The 27,598-nt window shown below is 34.4% G+C and overlaps 2 protein-coding genes across 5 annotated transcripts in view; both read right to left on the reverse strand.

Annotated features, from left to right (window-relative positions):
• The window catches only part of LOC132732779 (uncharacterized), a 126,081-nt gene that overhangs the window by 25,244 nt on the left and 73,239 nt on the right, over positions 1-27,598 (reverse strand). The window lies entirely within an intron of this gene.
• LOC132732778 (uncharacterized) lies at positions 3,017-27,265 on the reverse strand. Its single transcript, XM_060719275.1, has 6 exons — positions 27,179-27,265; positions 19,307-19,922; positions 18,825-18,983; positions 13,230-13,568; positions 11,391-11,481; positions 3,017-4,560 (listed from the first exon to the last, which is right to left on the reverse strand). Exons 2-6 carry the CDS (start codon positions 19,865-19,867, stop codon positions 3,017-3,019), a joined length of 2,694 nt encoding a protein of 897 aa, XP_060575258.1. The 5' UTR covers positions 19,868-19,922; positions 27,179-27,265.

Here is a 27,598-nt window from a genome sequence, read left to right on the forward strand (position 1 = left end):
GCATTTGACCTTCAACTTCAGACTGACCATAAGTAACATCTATCAAAGTCAGTAGTCTTAAAAAGACCTGTTTTACAAACGAAACTTGTGATGCCATATTACCTGTAAGACCTTCCAGACGAATTTCCCTGAGCTTGCGTGCGTTTGATAAAAGATCAAAATGAAGCACCGACTGAGATTTAATAATGTCCACTTTTTCAAGTTGTTTAGTATTGAAGCAAGTTATTTTAATATTTTTACAGTCTGACAGCACAAGATTCTGAAGATTGTTATGTTTAGAAAGATTTACATGTATTTCATGCGTTTGACCTTCAAACTCAGTCTGATAATGAATTACACCTATCAAAGTCAGTTGTGTTAAAGAGGCCTGTTCTACTAACGAAACAAGTGATGCCATATTACCTGTAAGGCCTTCAAGATGAAGTTCGCTAAGCTTGCTTGCATTTGATAAAAGATCAAAATCAAACACACACAGACCATCAACAATACTTACCTCTTTAAGTTCTTCGGTGTTGAGGCCAATAATTGTTACATTTTGGCAGTCTGACAGCTTAAGAATCTGAAGATGGTTTTGTTTAGAAAGATCTACATGTATTTCTTGCATTTGTTTTGCAACATCAGTCTGGTCCGGAGTTAAACCAATCAAAGTTAGATGTCTTAAAGAGGCCTGTTCTACTAATGAAACCTGTGATGCCATGTTACCTGTTAGACCTTCCAGACGAATTTCGCTGAGCTTGCTTGCATTTGATAAAAGATCAAAATCAAACACACACAGACCGTCAACAATACTTACCTCTGTCAGTTCTTCAGTGTTGAGGCCACTAATTTTAATATTTTTACAGTCTGATATCTTAAGAATCTGAAGATTGTTTAGTTTAGAAAGATCTACATGTATTTCTTGCATTTGACCATCAATTTCAGACTGATCATGAGTTAAACCAATCAAAGTCAGTTGTCTTAAAGAGACAAGTTCTACTAACGAAACTAGTGATGCCATATTACCTGTAAGACCTTCGATATGAATTTCACTAAGCTTGCTTGCATTGCATAAAAGACAAAAAACAAACACACACAGACAATTGATAATGTGAACTTTCTCAAGTTCGTCAGTGTTGAGGCCAATAATTTTAATATTTTTACAGTCCGACAGCTTAAGAATCCGAAGATTTTTTAGTTTCGAAAGATCATTATGTATTTCTTGCATTTGATCTTCATTTTCAGTCTGACAATGAATTACACCTATCAAAGTCAGTTGTGTTAAAGAGGCATGTTCTACTAACGATAGCAGTGATGCCATATTACCTGTAAGACCTTCTAGATGAATTTTGCTTAGCTTGCTTGCATTTGATGAAAGATCAAAATCAAAGACACACAGGACATCAACAATACTTACCTCTTTGAGTTCTTCGGTGTTGAGGCCAATAATTGTAATATTTTTACAGTCTGACATCTTCAGAGTCTGAAGATCGTTTAGTTTAGAAAGATCTACTTGTATTTCCTGCATTTGACCTGCAACTTTAGACTGATCATGAGTTACACCTATCAAAGTCAGATGTCTTAAAGAGGCCTGTTCTACTAACGAAGCCAGTGATGCCATATTACCGGTAAGACCTTCGAGACGAATTTCGCTGAGCTTGCGTGCGTTTGATGAAAGATCAAACTCAAACACACACTTACACTTACTAATGTGTACCTCTTTCAGTTCGTCAGTGTTGAGGCCACTAATTTTTAAATTGTTACAGTCTAATAGCTTAAGAATCTGGAGATTGTTTAGTTTAGAAAGATCTAAATGTATTTCTTGCATTTGATCTTCAACTAAAGGCTGATCATGAGTTACACCTATCAAAGTCAGTTGTGTTAAAGAGGCCTGTTCTACTAACGAAACCAGTGATGCCATATTACCTGTAAGGCCTTCCAGATGAATTTCGCTAAGCTTGCATGCATTTGATGAAATATCAAAATCAAACACACACAAACAATTAATAATGTCAACTTTTTCAAGATTTTCAGTGTTGAGGGCACTTATATTAATATTTGTACAGTCTGATAGCTTAAGAATCTGAAGATTGTTAAGTTTAGAAAGATTAACATTTATTTCATGCTGATCTCCAGATACATGTATCAAAGTAATTTGTCTTAAAGTTCTCTGTTGTAATAATTCCAATGTTTTTGTTTTCACAGATTGGCCACAAAGGTGAAGTTCAATGAGTTTCCTGGCGCTTGATGGAAATTCTAACTCTAAGGCCGGTACACTTGCATAAGAGTAATGATTGCTGTTGTCAATGTATACTTGCTGAAGTTGTTCAGGGAATAATCCTGTAAGTACTATACCAGGATTATTAATAAGTTTAAGCTTTCTAAGATGATTCTGTCTAGACATGTCTATAACACAGCTTTGATGACAAGTTTTCCGAATGCTATTATAAGTCTCAATGTAGAGATCAGTCAGTTTGCTGGCATATGACAATAGATTTAAATCTAAAACATAAGGACTGTCTTTAATGTACACGTCTTCAAGATGTTCAGTAACAAGGTTAGAAATTCTAATATTCATGCAGGAGATAAGCTCAAGTATCTGAAGCTGTTTCTGGCTAGAGAGGTTAATTATACCAGGTTGTAAACTATCTGCAACTTTTACACCACGCAATGTCAATTGTTTAACACACTCTTGCTGTGATAAGAATAAAAATTCTTTATTACTGAAGGAAACATGTTTGATATAAATGTGTTGCAGGTTTTTGCATTTTGTGATGTAGTCCAACACATGTTTACTTGTTGTTTCTTCTAAATTCAGAGAAATCACATCATCTGTGTTGAATCTATTTAGAGATGGAATAGGTACAACATCATTTATGCATAGATCGCTTATACTGATCAATGGCTTATCAAAAGAGCCACATTCTTTGATACATTTTACCATTAGACGTTGTATCTGAATAATCATATCATTCCTGAACGACCTTTTATACCCATGTTTTCTAAGATGTACAATTTGTGCATCCTCATTCATAATACATTATATCCGCTTAGACAAATCACCAATAAGGATGGGAGACAAACCGCAGACCATTTTAATAACATTAGATAACTGTAATATCTCACTAGCAGATTTACATGTAACTAAAAGCTTTTCTATACCCGCCTGTATTTTATCTCGTTTATCTCCAAAACATTGGTTTTCTTTTATGTTCTCATTTGAGGTGACATACAAGGCGGCAAAGAACTCAAGATAAGACATGTGGATAAAAACAAATTGTGTATCTTCCTGTGTTGGGTCAAAGCAGTTGCTTTCATTTAAGATACCAAATTGTAGTAGCTTAGTGATATCATCTACATATAGTCCCTTCTCCAGAAGATGCCGTCGCCCAAATACGTTTTTTATCGAACCGGAAGTCAAAACGTCAAATGCCGTAGCACCCGTTAGGAATAAAATTCGTTTATTGGTTCTAAGTCTAGGATATTTTTGTAAACTTTCAGGCAAAACTATGTTTTTATCTTCCTTTGCATCATTTTGACCATCACGTCCATCATTTCCGTCATTTTTGTGCTCTAACCAATTACACATGATATTCAAAATCTGACAATAAGTTTCACTTACAGACTTTCCAAGTTCCAAACCGGTACAATATAACCACAGTAGTTGTTGCAAAAGCAATGGAGTTTCCTCTACATGATTAATTTGCTTTGTTTTAATAATTTTAATGAATTCTTTATAAGACTTTCCGGGTGAGTTTGTGTTTGAAATATATCGTTCGATGAACAATTTCAATGAGCTACTAGATATACCTAATAACTGTAACTTAAGATCAATCTCTGAATTTTTTAAATTCAGAATTCCTATTGCTGATGGCCTAGATAATGTGATGCATGTTGCGTCTTTAGCAAGGTCTCCGTTTGGTATTCCAAAGCTTACATGTGGTTTACGCACAATGTCTTTTGGAAGTGGTGTCCATTCATCCAAACTATCAGCGATGATAAGACAACGTCCCGAGTCTTGTTGAAATATATTGTCAATCAACTCCGAGTTTAAAGTAAGACCTTTTGTTAATTCTTTAATCATATCAACAGTGACGTCAGACTTAAATGCTGCCATAAATTGTAGTGGGATAAAGAAAAGAAATTCATACTCTCCCACCTGACTAACATCATCACACTCGTTTGCTATATTTATATCATTGGATAACGATTTTTCTGTTTCTTGATCATTTTCATCACGCATTGGTTCATAGGTTCTACTACTTACTGCGTTACACCAGTTTTCTATCATCATTTTGCAGAAAGTACTCTTTCCTGTTCCAACATTACCTAATATATAAATCTTCTTATGTCGCTGTCCTTTCAAATGAAAGATTTCATGGTATCCTTTAACATATCTCTTCTCTAGCTCCTTTGCCCCGTCTTTTTCTATATCCACTGATGATTGATCTTCCTCCATGACTTTTATCTCGGGAGTTACATAAACATCTTTAATTTGAATGCTATCATGTTGTTGCTTCAAAGGTGAAATTGATGTACTCACATAATATTTCTTGTAATGTTTAACAAGTTTAACTTGAAGCTCTGTGAAAAAGATAAAGTATTTCAATATTGTAAGGTGTTCAAAACATTGGCAGTGATTTTTAAGTGTTGTTTGAATAATTATTGACATATTCAGTGTATTTGTCATTGTTTTATTTTAAGGAGGGATTCCTTTAATGCTAAGTATAAGTAAGTGCATACTTTCTTCAATTTTAGTTCTTGATTGTATCATTTATGTCACATCAACGTGAATGTATACAAGCATACCAATATAAGGAAACAGAAAGTAAAAATTACATAGTACACATTGGTGTTTTTGCGTCATAATGCCCAATTAACATAGAACATATATCAATGATTAAGCAATTTTTTGGAATAACATTTTCAGTTGTATAGAAGTAGTATTTTACAAAAACAATCTTGACGTGACAATTTAGACAACATATGGTATTTCATAAGTTATTCACCGTAGCCCCAAAAATTTTATTGCCAAATGTAAGTCAAGTCTAAGAAAAAAGTGAAAAAAGAGTATGATAACAGAGTATGATAACAGAAATATTAAAGTAAGAAATAATTTCGGGCTGCTGGTCTCGCTTTGGCTTACCTGTCCATGAATTTAAATTGTTTGTGTTTTTGGTTAAAACGAACATATGTTTAAAGGTCTTTTTGTGTCGCCTCTACGGAGTAGTGGCGATATACAGGGATCACAGGGATCACTTCTCCGTCGTCTGTCTGCCCGGTCGTCACAAAACTTGTCCGGACTACTCCTCATAAACTACTGGTGCAATGTCATCAAAACTTTACAGGAATGATCAGTTCAAAGACTAGTTGTGCATATAGCGTCAGCATTTACCGGTCCAATGATTTTTATCCGAGTTATTGCCCATTAATAGTTTTTAATTTTTAAAGTTTGTCCGGACTTCTCCTCTTATACCACTATTGCAACTTCACTAAAACTTTACAGGATTGATTTGCCGCTTAAGTCCTTGCGCATATTGCATGAATTTTCTGGTTGAATGATTTTTGGCCGAGTTATGGCCCTTTAATAAAAAGGTGTTTTTTTCTGTGTATAGCCAGATACACAAGAGCTTGTCCGAACTACTTCTAAAAAAACTAATGGTGCAATTCCATCCATATTTTACAGGAATGATCAGTATCAAGTCTAGTTGTGCATATCATCGGTTTTTATGGTTCAATGAATTTTGTCCTCAGAAACTGCTGGTGCAATTCATCAAAATTTTAGGGAAATGATCAATACCCTGTCTAGTTGTGCATCTCATCAACATTTGTCGGTTCATTGATTTTTGTCAGAGTTTTTGCCCTTTCATGATTTTAATTTTGAATTTTATCCGGACGACTCCTGTTATACCACTCATGCAATTTCAATGAAACTTTACAGAATAGATCGATAGCTCAAATTCTTGTGCATGTTACACAAGTTTTTAGGTTGAATGATTTTTTGTCAAGTTATGGCTATCATGTGGCGACACATGTCATCACTGATGGCCCTTGTATTTTACTTCTAGTTTTTCTTTTTCTTTGAGTACACTATTTTATGCAATTTCATAACATATTTGATAACTTTTTAGTCTAGGTTAAGGGATTCTGCAAGCAAAGCAGTCCATAAGGTACTGCGCTTGACTATTTATACTTGCCTTGAAGGTTCTTGTGTAAGGAGCGTGGGTCTAACAAGTATTTGAAGTTTCCAAGCAAAATCTCAAAGGGTATAGGAAATAAATGGACTGGTACATCAAAACTTTAGTCGAAAAAGGCGCATTTTTTATATTGTCTAACAGCAAACACATATAATATTTAAACAAATATTTAAAATAATTTAAAACAAACATCTTTTTTTTCTTTTTTAAATTTAATACATAGGTCTAGTCAAACTTGTTGTTTTGTCCAAATATGAATCATTTCAATAATTTTCAATATTCAAATTTGCATCAAAAATTGTGCTATTTCCAAATTTCATAGTTGTACACCAAAGGACAAGAAAGTAGGTCATTTGATAAAAATCTTGTTCAGCTGATATTAAAGTTCAATTGTACATCCATCTAAAACTGTGCACATCGTCAATATTTCAAAGCCGTATATAAAAGGCCACTTCTTCAAAAGTTAGGTCAGCTTATATCAAAGTTCAATTTTTAATCGGAAACTGTGGACAAAGTCCAAATTTCATTGCTTTAGGACAAATTAAGAGAATTTCATACATCGAAATTTTTTGAGGATCAATGTCAATTAAAAGTAAAGGTCACATCTGATGTTTTTTGGTAGAAAGTCTTGTTTTGTCCAAGTATATAAATCAAATCCGTTTATAAATAAAAAAAATCATGACAATTTAATCATATTCAGTAATTTGACCTTGACAGTCAATGTTATTTAAAACTCAAAGTCAAGGTCAGTTCAACCTTTTAGAATGTCTTGTCCAAAAGGATGTTTTGTCTAAATATGAAGATAATTCGTTTATTAAGACAAATGTTGTTTTTTGTCACAAACATATCTCTCGCACGTATGTACTTTTCGGATGGGACAGCAACATTTTAACCATTTATGTAAAAATAATTTGAAATTATTCCTACCAATGACAGAGTTACAACCCGGACAAATATAATCCGGAAGGTAGTAAGACCTTGACCTTTGACATAGCCACGGTTCTTGCGCGCGACACGCCATCTCATAATATTGAACATTTATGCCAGGTTACTAATATTTGAAATCCAACCAGCTAGTTATAGAGTTATGGTCCGGACATGCTTTGACCGCCTCCGTGGTCGAGGGGTTAGAGTCGATGACTTCTAATCCAGTTACCTCTCTGGCGTGGGTTCGATCCCCGGGAGATGCTTTGGTAGTTTAGCACGGAGGAAGGTAGTCTAGTACTGGTGTAATTCTCCAGGAACGATAGTAAGGAAACTACCCGCCAGTTTGACTGAAATACTGTTGGGTAAAGGCGTAAAATGAAACAAACAAACAAACAAACATGCTGTTTAGAGACCCATTTTTGTCATTTGACCTTAATGTATGACTTTGACATTTGACCTAGCCACACTGTTCTTGCGCGCGACTCGCCATCTCACATTTGTCTCAGGCTATTTGAAATTCTATATGCTAATGATAGTGTTATGGTGCTGACTAATGACAGATTTACAGCCCGGATAAGCATAATCCGGACGTCGAGCTTTCCCCAAGCGGGCTCGACAAAAAAAGGCAATACTTCAAAAATTAGGCAAGACAGAGTTACTGTTTTTATCCACTACACTGCTACTCAATGAGATCTATCTACCTACTAAGATATTTGTTGATACATCTTCTAGTTTCATTGTCCAGGACAAAGTTCAAAGTGTCAACATGAAACAAGGGCCATCAGTGATGACATACGTCGCCTCATGATAGCCATAACTTGGCAACAATCATTCAACCTAAAACCCTGTGCAATATGCATAAGAATTTGAGCTATCTGTAAAGTTTTATTGACATTGCATTAGTGGTATAACTCGAGTAGTCCGGACAAATTTCAAAAATAAAATCATGAAAGGGAAAAACTCTGACAAAAATCAATGAACCAAAACATGTTGTTTAAGATGCATTACTAGACATGGTATTGATTATTCCCCTAAAGTTTTGATGAAATTGCACAAATAGTTTCTGTGCAGTAGCCCAGACAAACTTCAGTGTAGCTGGCAACATAAAAAGCACCTTTTTGTTCAAGGGCAATAACTCAGCCAAAAATCATTCAAGTATTCTGCACAAGTACTTGACCTACCAATCAATCCTGTAAAGTTTCATTGAAATTGCATTAATTGTATATGAGGATTAGTCCGGACAAACTTTATTAACACCCTTTTCATTCAAGGGCCATAACTGGCCAAAAAACATTCAAGGAGAACACATGTGCAGCATGCGCAAGTACTTGACCTACCAATCAATCCTGTATAGTTTCATTGAATTCGCATTAGTGGTATTAGAGAAGTACTCCGGACAGACTTTAAAGAATAAAAATAATCAAGGGGCCATATCTTTGACGAAATTCATTGAATCATAAACATCCGATGATATGCACAACTAGACATGGTACTGGTCATTCATCATTGTAAAGTTTGGATGAAATTGCACCAAACGTTTTTAAGAAATTGTCCGGACAAGCTTTTGTGTATCTAGCAACACACAAAAACACCTTTTTTATTTAAGGGCCATTACTCGACCAACAATCATTCAACAACAAACCGTGCAATATGCGCATGGACTTGAGAAACAAATCGATCCTGTAAAGTTCCATTGAAATTGCCTAAGTGGTATAAGAGAAGTAGTACGGACACATTTTAAAATAACTAGAAATGTGTCCATAGGACACGGGTGTCCCCACACTCCACTGTTTTGTAAATCTTTTGACTCTAAGTCAAATATTATTATGGTCTACATGTTCCTCAAGTATAAACTAAAAATGATTTACTAAGTTAATGTCTAGAACTTTACAAATACTGAATAAATCCACAAGCAAACCCCGAGGTGCATAAGTACATGCGCTGACCAACATTGTTGTAAACACTCAGGCCTACAGGTCAGATAAGTTTTGACTTATGCATGGACAAGTTGATAATTGCAAATTTATAGTAAGTCAGGGGCAATAACTCTAACACAACTGAATAAAAAATCAAATGAGAAAACCCAAGGTGCATAGCTTCGCAGTGATGTTTATCACTATTTCTGTAAAGTTGACTAATTCTTACACAAGCACTAGAAGACCACATAACACAACATAATGGAACGTTCTTACTAAATCAAGGACAATAACTCTAGAAATACTTGATAAATCCACAAGCAAAACCCCAGGTACACAACTACTCATGCTGATAACATTCCTGTTAGGTTTCATGACTCTAGATTAAACCCTTTTTGAGCTACGTGCAACACAAGTTGAAAACTGCAAATAATAAGTCAAGGGCAATAACTCTACAATTAATAAAACATCTACCCTGAGATACCCAGATAACTTCACATGCTGAGCAACATTCCTGTAAAGTTTTTTTTTAACTTTAGGCCAATTACATTTTGAGCTACGTGCGACAAAAGTTGAAAATTGCAAATTTTTACTAACTCAATAAATTCACCCGAAAATACCCAGGTGCACAACTTCACATGCTAAGAAACATTCCTTAGTATTATTTTCGTAAAGTATTCTGACACAAAATGAGAATGGACGGACGGACATACGAGTGGATGGATGGATGGACGGACAAGGGTAAATCTAAATGTCCTCACCCCCTAAAGTGGGGGCACAAAAATGGTAAAGGGTCATAACTCGGTCAAAAAATATTTAACCGGAAAATGCTGACAATATGCACAACTAGACTTGGTACAGATCATTCCTGTTAAAAATGAATGGAATTGCACCAGTAGTTTATGAGAAGTAGTCCGGACAAGTTTGTGATGGACGGACAGACGGACAGACAGACAGAAGGACAGACAGACGAGGATGAAGTCATGCCTTACTGTCGCCACTACTCCGTAGAGGCGACACAACAATTCAATAACTTCAAAATTAGGCAAGGCAGAGTTACAGTTCTTATGCACTTCACTTTTACTTAATAAGATCGTTTTAACCTCTTTTTAGTTTAAGAGTTATGTCCCGAAAATATGCGGACGGACGGACATGGGACAGACGAATAAAGCGACTGTATGCTCTCTTTTCTGGAAACATAGTGACTTGACAGGTGATATGCTCTTGTGAATTCTTTTGGAATGTCATTCCTATTTGATGAAGTTAAAAACTTTCAATTTAGCAATAAAAGGTCATCAAATATATATAAATGCAAGACCTTGACCTTAAACGCAGTGACCCTAAACTGCACCCGATCTAAGAGAACAAATGCCCCCTTTCTCGAATCAAATGTTGAAGCCTTACCAAGCTTTGGTCTAGAAAAGGGTTCTGTCAATAAATAAAGGTTGTATTGGTAAAAGTGTAAAAATATATTATTGACAAATGTGATCTTGACAAAAATAACCCCTTAATCCATTTTTAGGAAATAGGAGCATCCTAGACATGCTCCTGTTAAATATGACAGACATCACTTTATAAATAAAGGCTGTTTACGCAAAAGCGTAAATAAGTAGTCAGTTACCTAGACCTTGACTCCAGTTGTCACAAATTCTATCTTAAGTTAGAGTATCATTTATGGTATCCACATACGAAATATGGAAGATATGATTAAGTAAATGAAGTTGTTATGGGAAATTTAAGATAAATCCAACTTGCAAGAATAGGCCATGGCCCCTTAATCTATTGTTACGGAAGTATGTTGTTCTCTTTTGTTCTGTGTTCTGTTCACTGTTACATGGCCTTAAAATCTAATTTAGTTGCTCGTACAGACAGACGGAATGATAAATTTATTTTACAATGTACCTTGGGGCACAAAAAGTACAAACATATTTAAAACAATTCTTGAAAATTAATGCATGTATATTTTCTCAAGTTTACACGAGAAGCAGAAAAATAAGGTCTATATTCTCTTCTTTGTGTGTTATCTGCCCTTAAATTCAGTAAAATTACCCAAATCAATAGCAGATGACTCAATATAACAAGATCAGCAACTCCTAACTATTTTACGCTTAAAATGTTTCTGTTATCATGTTCTTAGATCATGCAATATTCACATAAAACTTTTTTATAAAGTTTTCATCCCTATCTAACTTTTATATTTAAGATATTTTACACATTAAAATTTCTTTTTAAATTTTTAGATATTAAAATGCTGTTTGTGCTGACAAAGACTTCAAAAGAAGAATTACAATTGTTATATATGTCACATGATGGAAAAATATGCAGTTCCCAAAAAACGATTAACATTAATTTTGTTGGAAATAAACTTGGTTACCTTGTTTCTCTTTGACGTAATCTAAACGTCTCTTGTATATATGACGTATACCGTCTAGTTCTCTAACTTTGCCTTCTAATGTTGTCACTCGCTGAAAGCAATGTAACATAATAATGATATTTTCTATATTATAACACAAAAGACGATATCATAAAAAATCAGTAAAGAGCCAAATGTTGATTGTACATTTTTTACAAAATTATTGATATCATATGTCATACAAAATGTATTTAAAATCAAATGAAGTCATGTCTGTCTTGACTCCAATTATAACTAGAAAGGTTTTTGTTACAAAAACATATGTCTCCCAAAAATATGGATGGTCACTCATGTGAAGTTTCATTGAACTCCTACCAGTAGCTTGACCTATGAAAGCCGGGCACAAATTTTCTATTTATAACTCTAACGGCCATTTTATGCAGCGAAGCGGAACATGCGGTGATGTGCACAACAAAGGACGGTACTCCTGTAAAGTTTAGTTGAAATCCTACAAGAAGTTTGACCTGTGAGGCCGGACAAGATTTTTCTATTTTTAGCTCTGGCGGCCATTTTGTTAAGCGAAGCGGAACGCGCCGGTGATATACACAACTATGGATGGTACTGATCACTCCTGTAAAGTTTAGTTGAAATCCCACTCGTAGTTTAGCCTGTGAAAACTGGACAAGATTTTTCTATTTTTAGCTCTTGCGGCCATATGTGCAGCAAAGCGGAACGTGTCAGTGATGTGCACAACTAAATATGGTACTGATCACTCCTGTTAAGTTTGGTTGAAATCCAACCAACAGTTTAACTTGTGAAGGGCGGACAAGATTTTTCTATTTTTAGCTCTGGCAGCCATTTTGTGCAGTGAAGCGGAACATGCCGGACAAGATTTTCTATTTTTAGCTCTGGCGGCCATTTTGTGCAGCGAAGCGGAACATGTCCGTGATGTGCACAACTAGAGATGGTAGTGATCACTCCTGTAATGTTTGTGTGAAATCCCACCAGTAGTTTGACCTGTGAAGGGCGGACAAGCTAAATGCGGACTGACGGACAACTGGAAGTTCTAACGGGACAGTAATATTGTGGCTACTCTATTGTTCTCTCTATTGTTTTTTTAGCCACACAAAAGAAAATAGCCACATAAAAGCATCATTACGTAATAAATGACATCAAAGAGAAAGAACAGTTATCTATTGTCCATTTAGCCACACCATTACTGTCCCGTGACACCAACGGACGGACAGACGGACGAACAAACGGCGAAGGCAAAAACAATATGTCTCCCAAAAAATTTGGGAGACATAATAATCATTTGTACAAGGTTTTAAAAAGTATGTAATAAATCAGTCAATACTACATTATGAAATAAAAACATTTAATTTGACTTCATAAATAAATAACACTTCTATCTATTCGTCGTTCATTTAACTGTTCCCTTTACAGATACTTTCGGTACATTAAGTTTAAAAAGTTTCTTGGCTAAAGAAACATCATTTATCAGATATCAAACAATGTCATGATCTCGCCGGGTTTGCTGTATCCGGGTTTTAGCTTGACCTATGAAAGCCGGACACAAGTCTTTTTTCGACAATGAAAATATACCTGTTTAAGGTATATCAAAAATGATATCAAACTAATTCAAGAAAAGAGCAGGCATGGTGATATTTATTCTTTGTAAATTTGGTTACAATTGTGTAAAAGGAAATGCTATCGCCCAGACTGAAAAAAGTAAACGCAAGAACAAATATGAAGAGACAGACATCTGTTGATCACAAACACTCACTTTGACAACGGGCAGATAATAAAAAATACGATAGAAATGTATAATTTAAGTGAGAACATAACAAAATGGTATACTTCTTTCACAGAGGAAACATCTGATTCAATTTGTCTGAATCTTTCAGAGATGTCTGTTCTTAATTTCTCCATTCTTTCAGGTACTTGAGTTTCTAGTTTCTTAACTCTTTCGTATAGACTTTTGCTGTGTTCGTTGAATTCCTTCACTGCATCGTTTTGACATTTTTCTATGCTTTCCTTGGCTATTGTTGTGTCTTGGTCAACAACATATCTAACTTCTTTTTTTCCATCTTCAATCATTTGTTTAAGCTCACCCGATTTTTGGCTTACAAACAACAATACTTCTTTACATACATCTACCTCATTGATGGTTGTGATTATAAATTTGCTTTCCTTCAACTGTCAACAAACATAGATAACAAGCAATCAAAGTATTTCAAGCAATAAAAAAATCCCCTACCGGTTAGAACAACAACAACAGTCTGAAGCATTCCGTTATGCCATTAAGGAAGACAAGAATGAAGTTCTTAGTTTGTTTGCATCATAGTAATGTGTTAAGTTTCTCTGCCTAGTAAGAATAACAGCAAATCAAAAGATCCAATTTTCTGTATTTATTATTTCAATTTTTCTCTAACTTAAGTTTATTTGTTAACAAAGTTTAAAAGTGATGCAAGGAAACAGTTTTTAGGGGCAGACATATGGACTGACAATCTGACATACACTCTAATGATAAATGTTTTAACATGCCTGGTTTCTACAAGAATATAACAATTTTAAAAGCAAAACAAAAGAGGAGATAACTTTTGAAATAAACATGCTAGACTTATAAACATTGCCATACATGATGTGAGAATTGACAAAGAACAACTATCTTAAGTTTAAAGTGTTGATACCATATATAGTAACAAAGAAGAAAATTAAAAAGATAATAACAATTATCAAACTAGAGCTATCACTAAAGATAATTAATACCCCCACCATCAACCTAAATTAAACGAAGTATCAACTGTATACAAAGAATTATTTCAATAAATAGCAATCCCAACCAGAATCTTCATATAACTAGCTATAAACAAAGTTTGATTACAATATCTCAGTTCTAACTCTAGTTATTGTCCGGAAACCATTTTTCTAATTTTAAGTAATAGTGACCTTGACCTTATCTCACCCCAGGGGGGTCTAAATGCAAAACCAACTAGAGTCTTCATATAAGCTTGGTATACACCAGGTTTGATTACAATATCTCATTCCTTACTCTAGCTATTGTCCGGAAACCATAAAGGAGACAGACGGACGAACGGACGAACCGAACAACAAGCTGACTCCTATATACCCCCAAACTTCGTTTCGGAGGGTATAATCACATTTGATGTAGGTGTTAATAATGAACATATGTTTTAAATTTGAAGTAAATCCAAGAAGAAAAAAGAAAGTTAAAGATTGAATAAGGAACATTCAAAGTTTAAGGAGGAGATAATTCTTGAAACATGGGCGCTAGATTTATAAACTTTGTCCTATTATTATCATGTGGGACTTCTCTCTTCCCCTCGGTTCATGTACGTCGTTGAATAGACACAGGGCATCGGCAGAAGATTTGAAGACTGGGGACGACTAAAAAGATCGAAAATTGTGCTGCGGATCAGCTGCCGATGTCCGGATTAAAGCCGATAGGAGTGGCCCTACGAAGTAGGTTTTGGGCAGACGAAGATGGTTTGCTAGGGTGCGTGAGCCCCTAGCACAGTTAGACTGCTTGTACAGCAACTTTGAACTCGCAAGTATTAACCTAAATTATGTCACACTTGCAGTCATGATAGTTATCATTTGTGTTTCAATCCCTCAATAAATGATGACTAAATGGTCCGAATACACATTTTCATATTTTTATCTGAACTTTAACTCCAATGTGAGACATTGGCCTTGGCCACAATCACTTGAATTTTGCACGTTACATTCCGCCTTACAATGGTAAACATTTGTTATACTGAAGTTATACTGAAATCCCTCTATGCATGTAGAGGGTTTGCTCTGGACAAGCGTTTTCCAATGACCTCTAAGTGTGACCTTGACCCTTGACCTAGAGACCTTGTTCATGCGCATGACACTGCTTCTCATAGTGGTGAACATTTCTATGAAGTTTCATTAGAATCCCTCCAAGTATGTACGGGATATGCTCTTGACAAAATCACTATAACCTATCATATTTAGTGACCTTGACCTTGCATATATTAAACTAAATTACATGTTTCACACCCGTAGTCATGATAATGACCACTTGTGTTTCAATCCCTCAAAAAATGATGACTTTTATCTGAACTTTGACCCCTATGTCTGACATTGACTTTTGCCGCAGGGACCTAAGTTTTACATGCAACGACAAGTTATATTGAAATCCCTCTATGCATGTAGGAATTTTACTTTCAATGACCTTAAAATGTGACCTTGACTTTTGCAATTGAGACCTGGCTCATGCGCGCAACACAGCTTCTTAAAGTGATCAACATTTCTATGAAGTTTCATTAAACATTTATTTTTTTATTTAAAATCATCATTGTATACATGGTGTGAATCATAATGTTCTTATAATGTGCTCAAATTGTTTCATTTATATGCTTGCTAAGCTCACGTCTATCTCTTGCTAAAGTTCATGTACTCTAATCATTGCAAAAATATCTCTGAAAAACAAATATTTCTCTTGACCTTTCCACTTATTCCCAGGCAGCTATTGATTCTTTTTATAAAAAAATGCATAACATGTACACATGTTTAAAAGACATTCCGATATGACTTGTTTTCCATTAGACAAGAAGTGTTTACTGTATGTACGTAATGAAAAACAATGCCCCCCTAGGCGGGGTCAATTTTGACCCTAAGGCTATAAATTGAAATTTCTTGATAAACTAGAAATGTGTCCATAGGACACGGATGCCCCCACACGCCACTGTTCTGTCAATCTTATGACTCTAGGTCAAATATTTTTTGGACTACATGTGCCACAAGTTGAAAACTAAAAGTCAACAAAGGGCCATAATGTGAATTTGGTGGTGAAGGTCATAGTTCACACAGCCTAAATTTCACGACTACATCAAAGGACAACACAGAGAGACACTTTGTTAAAATCTAGGTCAGCTGATATCACAGTTCACTTTACATTTTAATCTGTGCACATGGTTCAAATTTCATAGCTGTACATCAAAAGACAAGAAAGTAAGAAAGTAGGTCACATCATCAAAATCTAGGTCACCTCGTATCAAAGTTCAATTTTACAATTAAAACTGTGCACATGGTCAAAATTCCATTGCTGTACATCAAAAGACAAGAAAGTAGGTTACTGTCCCCTTGGGCAAGGCAAAATTTTGACCCAAGGGTTTAATTCAAAACAATCTTGATACAGGTCTACCAAACAACATTTTAAGTCAAATATCTAAGCTGTAGCTTTCTCCAATTCAGAAAACATTTGTTTTATTTTCTGTTTTTACTATGTGTACATAATGAGAATCACTGCCCCCTGGCAGGGCCAATTTTGACACCAGGGGAAAAATTTGAACAACTTTGGTAGAGGACCTATAGATAATATTATATAGCAAACATAAAAGCTCTATGCCTTGTACCTTCAGACAAAAATATTTTTTATTTTTTTTTACTATATGTACATAATGAAAATCAATGACCCCCGGGGCGGAACCAATTTTGACCCCAGGGCTATAATTTGAACAATCTTGGTAGAAGTTCACTTCGCAAAGTCTCATGCCATATATATTTAAACTCTAGCCTTTGTCAATTCAGAGAAGAAGATTTTTCAAGTTTTTACATATACATAAAAGGAAAACTATCGCCTCTGGGACAGGGCAATTTTAACACTAGGGGCATAATTAAAACAACTTTATAAGAGGACCCATAGATGATATTATATACCAAATATCAAAGCTTTGTACCTTCAGACAAGAAGATTTTTAATTTTTTACTATATGTACATAGTGAAAATCAATGACCCCTGGGGATGGGGCCAATTTTGACCCCAGGGCTATAATTTGTACAATCTTGCTAGAGGTTCACTTCACAATGTTCCATGCAAAATATCTTAACTCTAGCCTTTGTAAATTTAGAGAAGATGGTTTTTTAAGTTTTTACTATATACATATAAGGAAAACCTATGGCCCCCGGGGCCGGCTAATTTTGACACTAGAGGCAAAATTTGAACAACTTTGGTAGAGTACCTATAGATGATATCATTTGCTCTAAGCCTTGTATCTTCAGACAAGAATTTTTTTTAATTTTTTACTATATGTATATATTGAAAATCAATGACCCCGGGACGGGGGCAATTTTGACCACAGGGCTATAAATTCTAGCATTTGTCAATTGCTAGAATAATTTTTAAAGTTTTTACTGTAAGTTTTTACTTTATGTACATATAGTGAAAATCAATGACCCCCGGGGCGGGGCTGATTTTGACCCCAGGGCTATAATTTGACAATCATGGTAGAGGTCCACCAGACAATGCCTTATGCAAAATATTTAAGCTCTAGGCCTTTTGGGTCTTTACAAGAAGATTTTTTTTAATTTATTCCTATAATTCCTTTTGGTTGCCATGGCAACCAGATTTCTGCATGGAATGAAATTCTTTGAACAACTCTGAAAGCCCTTCACCCAGGGATCAATCCTGCCAAGTTTGGTTGAAATTGGACTTGTGGTTTTTCACAAGAAGATGTTTTAAGTTCACTATATAATCTATATAACACACAAACACACACATACACACAGGTGAATCGCTATATGCCACCGCATCGCAGATACTGCGGTGGCATAAAAATGAAAATAAAACTTGCTTCTAGATTCTAGTGTACTTTGAACACACAAAAAGTAAACAACATTGTAGAAACAACTGTACAGTACAGTATAAATACAGACAGGAATTTCAACGAGAGAAATATCAACGTATTTTTCTTGTAGAAAAATGCTACTTTTTTATCCAGCAAGTGTATTAAAGACATTAATACACGTCATTGTTGTGCCAGAAGGTGATAATCGGCCCTGAAATGAATAATGACCTCGGGCTGAAGCCCTCGGAGCCATTTTTCATTTTGCGGAATGATTATCACCTGCCGGCCCTACTCTGCCGTATATTAATCTCTTTCTATACATAATAAAAATCAATGCCCCTTGGGCGGGATCAATTTAGACACAAGGGCTATAATTTGAACGAACAATCTTGTAAGAGGTCCCACATACAATGCTTTATGCAAAATATGTAAGCTCTAGGCCTTGTGGGCCTTAGAAGAAGATTTCCATAATTGCTTTCTTATTATTGCTTTTGGTTGCCATGACAACCCGAAATTCCTGCTTTGAATAACTTTGGGAGCGTTCCACCCAAGGTTTGGTTGAATTGAGACTAACCGTGTTTTAGAGGAAGATTTTTTTTCTTTAAGTTCACTATATAATCTATAGAACACACAAACGCACACAGGTGAATCCTTAAAAGCCACTGAATCGCAGATGCTGCAATGGCATAAAAAGAAAAGAATGTAAACCTTTATTGTATACAAAGTGTTTTAAATTTTGAAGAACACAAATACATTAATTTATATCTAAATGAATTATCTAATCCGTTCACTAAAGAAAGAACATCTGAACATATGATGGGAAAAAATTATTCACCTGTTTAAGTTTGCGGACAGCTTCCTGAGCTTCAGGTCTTCCTCTGAGTTCTTTTGGGTCTTCAAGAATTCCAACGATATCATCTATACATTTAGCCACTTCCCCTTCTTCCATTTCCATGGTATTGGAATGAAATAACTTGTTTCTTCTTTCGCGTACCTATAAGTTTTGTGAAGAGTCATTCTTGTGGTGTTAAAAAATTAGATAGAATAACAATTATACATTTGATGAATTCAATTTTAATATACGTTGTATTTAGATAAAAACCACAGAAAATTAACCAAGACGAGACTCTGCTAATGTTGTATTGAAAAATTTATTTTGCCTATTATTTAAATCTTCAGTTCTTTTAATATGTTATATGATTTTGTAAATATACAGGCTACTTGAATTCTAGAAATACAAAATCAGAATGTCTTATATATTTATACAGTTTTCATATATATTATACAAACAATATGATTTTCAACACACTTACTAACCTGGATAAAAATATTTTTTCCAGCCATGGAGCATGCTAAATGAGAATGAAGACTGGTGTTATTAATAAAGACATGGAGTAATCCAGATATGTCTATATCAGCTGCCTTTGTCGTGTCTGAATATCCAGGTGCATTTATGAAACATTTGGCGACCTCCCATGGTTCTGTACACCACTTTTGTATATCTGTATTTGCCCAGTTTGGTGTTGGTGGGGTGGATCCATGGCTTTTTAATATTTCTTCCATAATGAAATCACATACTTTAAGACGACATTTTTTCTTCTTCAAGTGCAAACAATTACACTTACGCTGACCCCAGTAGCATTCATAATTACCTGCAAAATTTGTTATGCATGCGTGTATTGGTCGCAAACGCTCAACAATGCATTGATTACAGCTGGTACCTGGTGTGCAATTAATAGAACTTAATATTCTGCTTTGTTCTTGCTTAACAATATCATCAGCAAAATCGTCTAGACCTTGTTTTAGGTACTTATATGCCAATCCACCTTTCACCCAGTTTCTGTACTTCTCTTTCTCTATCTCACTCTGGTGACTCATTGCTAGGATATGTCACTTTACCAGCCTGTTATCTAACTTTCGTTTCCGATGTTCTCTGGCAAAATAAGCAGGGAAATTAACAGTTGAAAATTTATTGAACAGGGCATTCTATAAAGACATTTACTATAGAGTCTACTTTTTTGTAAAGGAAGAAAAATTTAAAGTAGCAAACAGAACTTTTTGAACTTATTATATATTGCTTTTTTATAGAGAATCATAAATGAAAACAATCGGACAATGTTGATACTTATATCGCTCACCTGATAATTACTCTTAATGACATGGTAACTATGAATAAAAAGCAGATATAAGGTCTAAATATTAAACTGATATTACAAATGAATCTTCAATGTAAATAGGCACATGTATATAGGTTACTGCTTCCTATTGTCTAGGAAAGTCAATAGTTACCATAGAAGTCACGTGTTGCTATACAAAATCAATGGTTGCTATGGATGTTAGTGGTTGCTATGAAAATTAAAAGTAGGTTCACTTATTGCTATTGAAAATCAATGCCTGCTATAGTTATTTTGAAAGGTATTGATTGTTAAGTACAAAGACAATGCTTGCTATAGAAGTCACTGGTTGCTTTAAAAATTAAATAGTTCCTCTGAAATACAATTTTTTATGGCAAGTAAATGGTAGTTATTGAAGCAAACTGTGTGGGTACTATGTAAGTCACTGGTAATTTTAGACGTCAATGGTTCCTTTTGAATCAACTGATTGCTAAGAAAAGTCAATGGTTGTGGAAGTCTCAGATTGCGTAGAAAAACAAAAGCTTACTATGCAATAGAATAGAGAGAGAAAAAATCCCTAATAAATCCAAAAACAGTGAAATTGAAAATGTTGTTGTAGACTCGGTTTGACTGAGCCATAATTCATGGACAGTACTGGAAAGTGCTACTGTCCACGTCCCCTAGAAACGGCTTAAGCAGTATTCAACATCTAAATATTTGATGTAAATATTAAGTTCAGAATCATCCGAAGATGTGTTCATACGGTGATGAACATGGAACCTTCAATGTGGCACGTTTTTGCCATTCCATGAAAAGCGGCGTATAGCCCCAAGGTAAAACAAGATTGCATTTGTGAAAAAATGATTTGCCATCGCATTAATACAGCACTAAAAATTAGAGGAACAGAAGTAGATTTTTTCCCCTATACTATTGAAATTTGCCATAATATAGGAGTGTCTTGTGGCTTTGTGGGCCAAGATCATATTTCAACATTTCAATTGAAAAACAATGTGTTGATGTGTACAAAGACCATAGTATAATAATTGCTTCAAAATGAATGCATTCTCACTAAAGATTTTTTTTTCTGTATTACATAGCTGTATTAAACTTTGTATACAATTACAGTTATTTTTCTTAAATAAACTGCTAAATTAACTTTTTAAATTAAGCATTATTTAACATCATCATTATAGACATGGTATGCGTCACAATGTCCTTATAATGTGCACATCACTGCAAAGCAAACATCCTTCTTGCAAGAGTTCATGACCTCAAATCATTAAAAGAAAAAAATATCTCTTCCTAGAGGTAATGACCTCTAGAAAAAGTCCCAGCTATTGAATCTTGTTTTAGAAAAATTGCATAACATGTACACATTAACAAGAGGGCCATGTGACTCTAAAAAAAATCAAATTTTGGTTGCAGGAAAATTCATGTTGCTATGGAATCATGTTTGTTGGAAAATTTTGGTTGCTAAAATAAATTTTCCAAGGAAATTTAAAAAATTACAAATTTTGGTTTCCATTTGCTATTTTGCGTCAATGGTTGCCATAGAAAGGCACTTATTGCTATTGTAAGTCAACGGTTGCTATGGAAAGTCAATGGTGGCAGGCCTCGACATTTGCGGTGGTCCATTGGTCCGAGACCACCTGATTTTGGCAAGGACCACCTAATTTTACAGGCAACTGGTCCGTTAGACCACTTGAATTTTCCAAATGGTGCAGGGCTCATCCAAGAGAATGGTTATTTGGTCGAAAAACGTGTTCTATAATTGTTGATTAAAACCATTTCTCCGATGTACAGGTATATGTTCATTCATCTCATTAGTTCAAAAAGATAACTTTTTATTAACTCGCTAACAGTGAAGTATAAAAAGTAGAAAATCATTTTAATTATTAAAGTATAAAATACATTCAAATGTCTCTAGTACTGCATTGAATTTATAACACTGTATCACTATGTGATATCGGATAAACACATGAATAATGGTGGAAACAAAGGCAAAGAAAAAATTAAATATCTAGTAATCTTTGGCTCCTTTTTTTTAACGATCAGAGATCCATATTTTTTTTATTTTAAGTACTTTAAAAGGTTATAAATACTTTGTCAAAAATAAATTCATTTCAACAAACAAGGATGTATGATAAATCTGTGAGGAAGATAAGCTCAATTATAATGTAGGAATTTTTCTGTTTATCATTAATATTTTATTTTTTTCAAAGGCAAGAATATAATAACTTAATAGTTTAATTAAAAATGTTAATCTATAAAAAGCAATTATTATTCTTATAAGATGTACCAGGAAACAGCAATGAGTGTTTATATAACAGTAAGGAAATAAGTCATTCACAAATGGTTTCACTATTCCCTAACTTGAGTTGCGGAAGAAGTCACTTAACCGAAGTATGAGTACTGTCATGTATTTTTCAATGAGATAATAAATACTAAATAGGATTACAATGACTTACTATCTGATTAGATTGAAATAGGAAAAATACATGTTTTCTTCAGTTGTTATAAATCAAATAATAAATATGTCTCTGTCACCAATTTTAAGTGTAGTTCTCCTAAATGTGAAGTTTCCTTAAAAACAAATGAGTAAAAAAAAGATGGACCACCTGTGTTCAGAAAGGACCACCTGAATTTTGGATCCAGTGGTCCGGCATACCACCTGCTGAAAAAGTTAGTGTCGAGACCTGGGTGGATATGAAAAATCATTGGGTGCTCAAGAAGTTGATAGTTGCTATGGAAAGTTGATGGTTACTATGTGAGTCCCTGGTTTCTATGGGAAGTTACTGGTTTCTATGTATATGTTATTATTTCATGCTTTCCAGTGTTTTATTGTAATATATCAGATGATTATATTCTGATAAACCACTAGTGAAATTTATAAAATATAATTTTCACTGTAGCCGGACTATATCTGAATGCGGATGAAAAGAAAATCATAACTAAATGGAATAACAGACAGAAATAAATGCCAACATGCGTAAATTTTGCTTCTTTAGGAAAAGAAAGTCGATGTCATCATGCATCATGTTAAAAATGTAACAAAATTAGAGAAATTTAACAGACCTATATTTCAAAATTGATGATGTGACGTCATGATATGATGACGTCACAAAGGCGAATGCATGACGTTACGCGGCAAAATCAGTAAAAAATACTTAAAATGACTTAAAAAGCATGAAATAAAAAGAAAATTTATTTGTTTTACATATTAGATTGAAATATATTTCATTCGTGAACACCAGCTATCATATTTTCACTCGTGGCTACGCCACTCGTGAAAATATTGCATCTGGTGTTCACTCAGTGAAATTATATTTCAATCTTACATGCAAAACAAACAAATATCCTCTATGTGTTCATCCGTGCTGTTCTACAGAAATAAGAAACTTCGACGGGAGCGATAGCGACCGAAGAATGTTTCTAATTTCTGTAGAACAGCTACGGATGAATACTAACATATTTAGTGTCAAACTTTATTTGGCCTCATTAATATTCACCTTATTACGTCACTACCAGTCCGCTTTATTAAACAATTACCTGAATGGTGAGTATAAATATGCATGATTTACGTCACTACGCATGAAGTTGCGTTTCAGTTGGGAATATGGAGGACGGCGTTTTCATTTGCTCGATACGGAAACATTTGTTTTCAACAAACATTTTAATGAGTTAGACAATTGATACTCAGTAGCTAATATCTGATATGAGTTATAATATACATGAATACACTTAACACGAGGTCACGAAACGTATCTTCCAAAAATATTAAGTACTTTCACTTTCTGTCTACCGAAAAAGAAGGAAGTGAATAGACACACGTGACTTTCCTCTTACAAAATTAATTTAAACATTTCCTACATTCGTAACAAAAAATATGAATTGACTTTTTGTATTGGTTTTTACTTTTACACGTGCAGTATCTTTTTCGCCAAGACGTGGGTTTAAATCTGAACTGCCCTTTATCCATGTTATCAATAAATGCAAAATTAATGTAGGTTGATCTTTTGACATCATTTTTTATTAATTAATAATCAAAAGCGGTCCACGAAAGCGCTTATGCAAATTTATGCAAATGACTTTTTTTAAAAAACGCGGTTCTATGAAGCACTATGAAAAATAGAAGTCGACTATGGACGGTATTCGATATAGTATGGACTTTTGTTCTTCTATGACAATTAACGCACAGATTTTTTTAAGAAATACAGCGTTTTCATTGGTGACAAATAAAGTTGGACACTTAGTCTATGGTTGCCTTGGAAAGTCAATTGTTGCTACAGTGTATGTATGAGTATAGTTGCTACCATACATTTAAACAAAATTTAGACTTTGAACCATATTTAGATTACATTGATAAATATCAATTCAGAAAGGCTGTAGTGGTTTTTTAGAACATCTTCACATGAACTTATGATTGAAAAGGGGCGGTATCTGAATTTATCACGAGAAGAGAGTCAAAAACCACAGGTGCTCGTCTTGTGCCAGTCTTGGTGTCCATACAACCCCCACCCCCCCCCCCCCAACACAAAAAAAATATTTTTTTTTAAAAAGCCCCAAAACAACGTTTCTGTGATAAATAAAAGAAAAACATTTCACAATATTTTTCCTATATACATTGTACTTATACCACGAAGAGGTCACCTAGTCGCCGTAACGCTAGGACACGCTGTGGAACAACCACAATGTCGAGTTCTGTAACAAAACAAGCTATTTTGCTACTCTTTACACATCATGCAATTAGAAAATTGTTAACATTCTTCTTCTACCTTACATACAATTTTAAATAACCTACATTCAAAGTCGGTCACTCTCTTGCAAAACAACAGTGGTTATCGGCCATTTTGTCGAAAACGAAAGTACAAATCCTACACCGAATTGTTCCGCTGTCCTGGTCCCCTACGACTACTTTCGCTGAACAATCCCCTGAACAATAGACAACAGTAACCAATCAATTGATGGTTGCCTATGGAACGCCGTGAATGTCTAATGTTATCAATATTTTTGTTATCTTGTGATACGATGATATTATTTTGTCGTTTGAGCGTGTTAACATGTGCAATTTACATCATGTCTTGTCAAAGGAACATGCTGACTTGTACAAACAGCATGCTAACTTGTCAAATTATTATGATGACATGTGCAAACGACATGCGAACTTGTCAAGGTATCGTGGTGACTTGTGCAAGCGAGATGTAAACTTGTCAAATTATAATGATGACTTGTGCAAATGACATGGTAACTTGTCAAAATGTAATGATGACTTGTGCAAACGACATGTTAACTTGTCGAATTATTGTTATGACATGTGCAAACAGCATGTTAACTTGTCAAAATGTCATGTGCAAACGCCATGCTAACTTGTCAAATTATAGTGATGGCTTGTGCAAACGACAAGTTAACTTGTCGAATTATCGTGATGACATGTGCAAACAGCATGATAACTTGTCAAAGAATCATGATGACTTGTGCAAACAGCATGTTAACATGTCAAATTACCATGATGACTTGTGAAGACAACATGTGAACTTGTCAAAGAATCGTGATGACTTGTGTAAATGACATGTTATCTTGTATCATGCTGACATGTCAAAACGTACTGTTAACTTGTCAAAGTATTATGATAACTTGTGCAAATGCCATGCTAACATGTCAAAATTTCATGATGACAATTGCAAACAGTATGTTAACTTGTAAAATCATCGTGATAACATGTGCAAACAACATGCTAACTTGTCCAAGTATAATGATGAATTGTGCAAACGACAAGTTAACTTGTCAAATTATAATGATGACTTGTGAAAGCGACATGTTAACTTGTCAAAATTTCATGATGACATGTGCAAACAGCATGTTAACTTGTCAAGGTATCGTGACGACTTGTGCAAACTCCATTCTAACTTGTCAATGTATCATGATGACTTGTGAAAATGCCATGTTAACTTGTCAAATTATCATGATGACTTGTGCAAACAACATGTTAATTTGTCAAAGAATCGTGATGACTTGTGCAAAACACATGTTAACTTGTTAATGTATTATGAGCATGTCATCACGATAATTCGACAAGTTAACATTCTGTTTGCACATGTCATCATGAAATTTTGACAAGTTAACATGTCGTTTGCACAAGTCATCATGATATTTTGACAAGTTAACATGTCGTTTGCACAAGTCATCATGATACTTTGACAAGTTAGCATGTTGTCTGCACATGTCATAATGCTTATTTGACAAGTTAACATGCTGTTTGAACAAGTCAGCATTGTCTGAAGACAAGATATGATGTACATTGCACATGTTAATATGCTTAAATGACAAAATAATATCATCATTTCAGAAGATAGCAAAAATATTGATAGCATAAGACAGTCACGGCGTTCCATAGTATGCCGTTGTCTAATGTTCTGCAAACTAGGAGAGCGTAGGTTTTGTACTTTCGTTTTCGACAAAATAAGTATATATTTTCGTGGTATAAGTATATAGAAAAAAAATCATCATTTTTTTTCTTTCATTTATCACAGAAACTTTTCTTTGGGGCTTATTAATTTATTTAATTTTTTTTTGGGGGGGGGGGGTGGTATGGACACCAAGACTGGACGAGCACCTAATCACACCTGTGATGATACATTGTTAACGCAAATTGTTGCTGTAGACTATGTATTGTAATTCACATTATGTATTATTCGAAAGTAAATTCTGTATATGTGTATTGACTGTCTGCCATATACTGCCAAACCAGTATCGTAAACATAAAAGTATAAAAAAAAGATATACCCGTTATTCGTAGTACAGTAACTGTCAAAAATATACATTTTATCCGTTTTATCTATTAGTAATTTTATATTTCAACAAAGTCAAAGATCCATTAAGATTTATTGATAAACATCTAGATCTACATTTTTCGCCCGAACGATCAATATCAGCTAATATCTGGTCCAATATCAAGCTTAGTTTGCAAAGATATAATACATTAAATTCTCTTATAGAATGAAACGTACAAAAATTCTTAAGATACATGAAACATGCTCGATGCTTTAATTATTGGGCGTAAAAAAAGTAAATGTACCTCTCCATTTTAATTTTCCATAACCTTCCTCAAGCACACAGATATAAAACTGACATGCGCACTTCGGTCGTAATTTTACGGGACTTTCCATTTGGCCTCTTGCCAAGTAGATTTCTAAAGATACTTTAAACTAATGTCACAAAAATAACTTGTCATTATCCTATTTTTCATGTTTTAACTCAATCGGTTTCACAATTAAATGTGAAAATTTTCAACCCAGCAATAATTTCTAATAATCCTTGTAAAGCGTTAAGATGATTACATGAAAAATATTTATACAATTGTTAAAAAAATGATCTGTCATATCTGGAACAAAATATTTTTTGGTCAATATTTTTTGGTCAATTTTTGGTCCAAGGTTATATGCATGTCATTATTTTCTTTGTCTTCATACTGATCCAATTTGAGCAAAATTATCTT

Source organism: Ruditapes philippinarum, unplaced genomic scaffold (genome assembly GCF_026571515.1).
Source record: "Ruditapes philippinarum isolate M1 unplaced genomic scaffold, ASM2657151v2 ctg1861_1_1_1_1, whole genome shotgun sequence".
In the NCBI taxonomy this organism is placed as follows: Eukaryota; Metazoa; Mollusca; class Bivalvia; order Venerida; family Veneridae; genus Ruditapes; species Ruditapes philippinarum.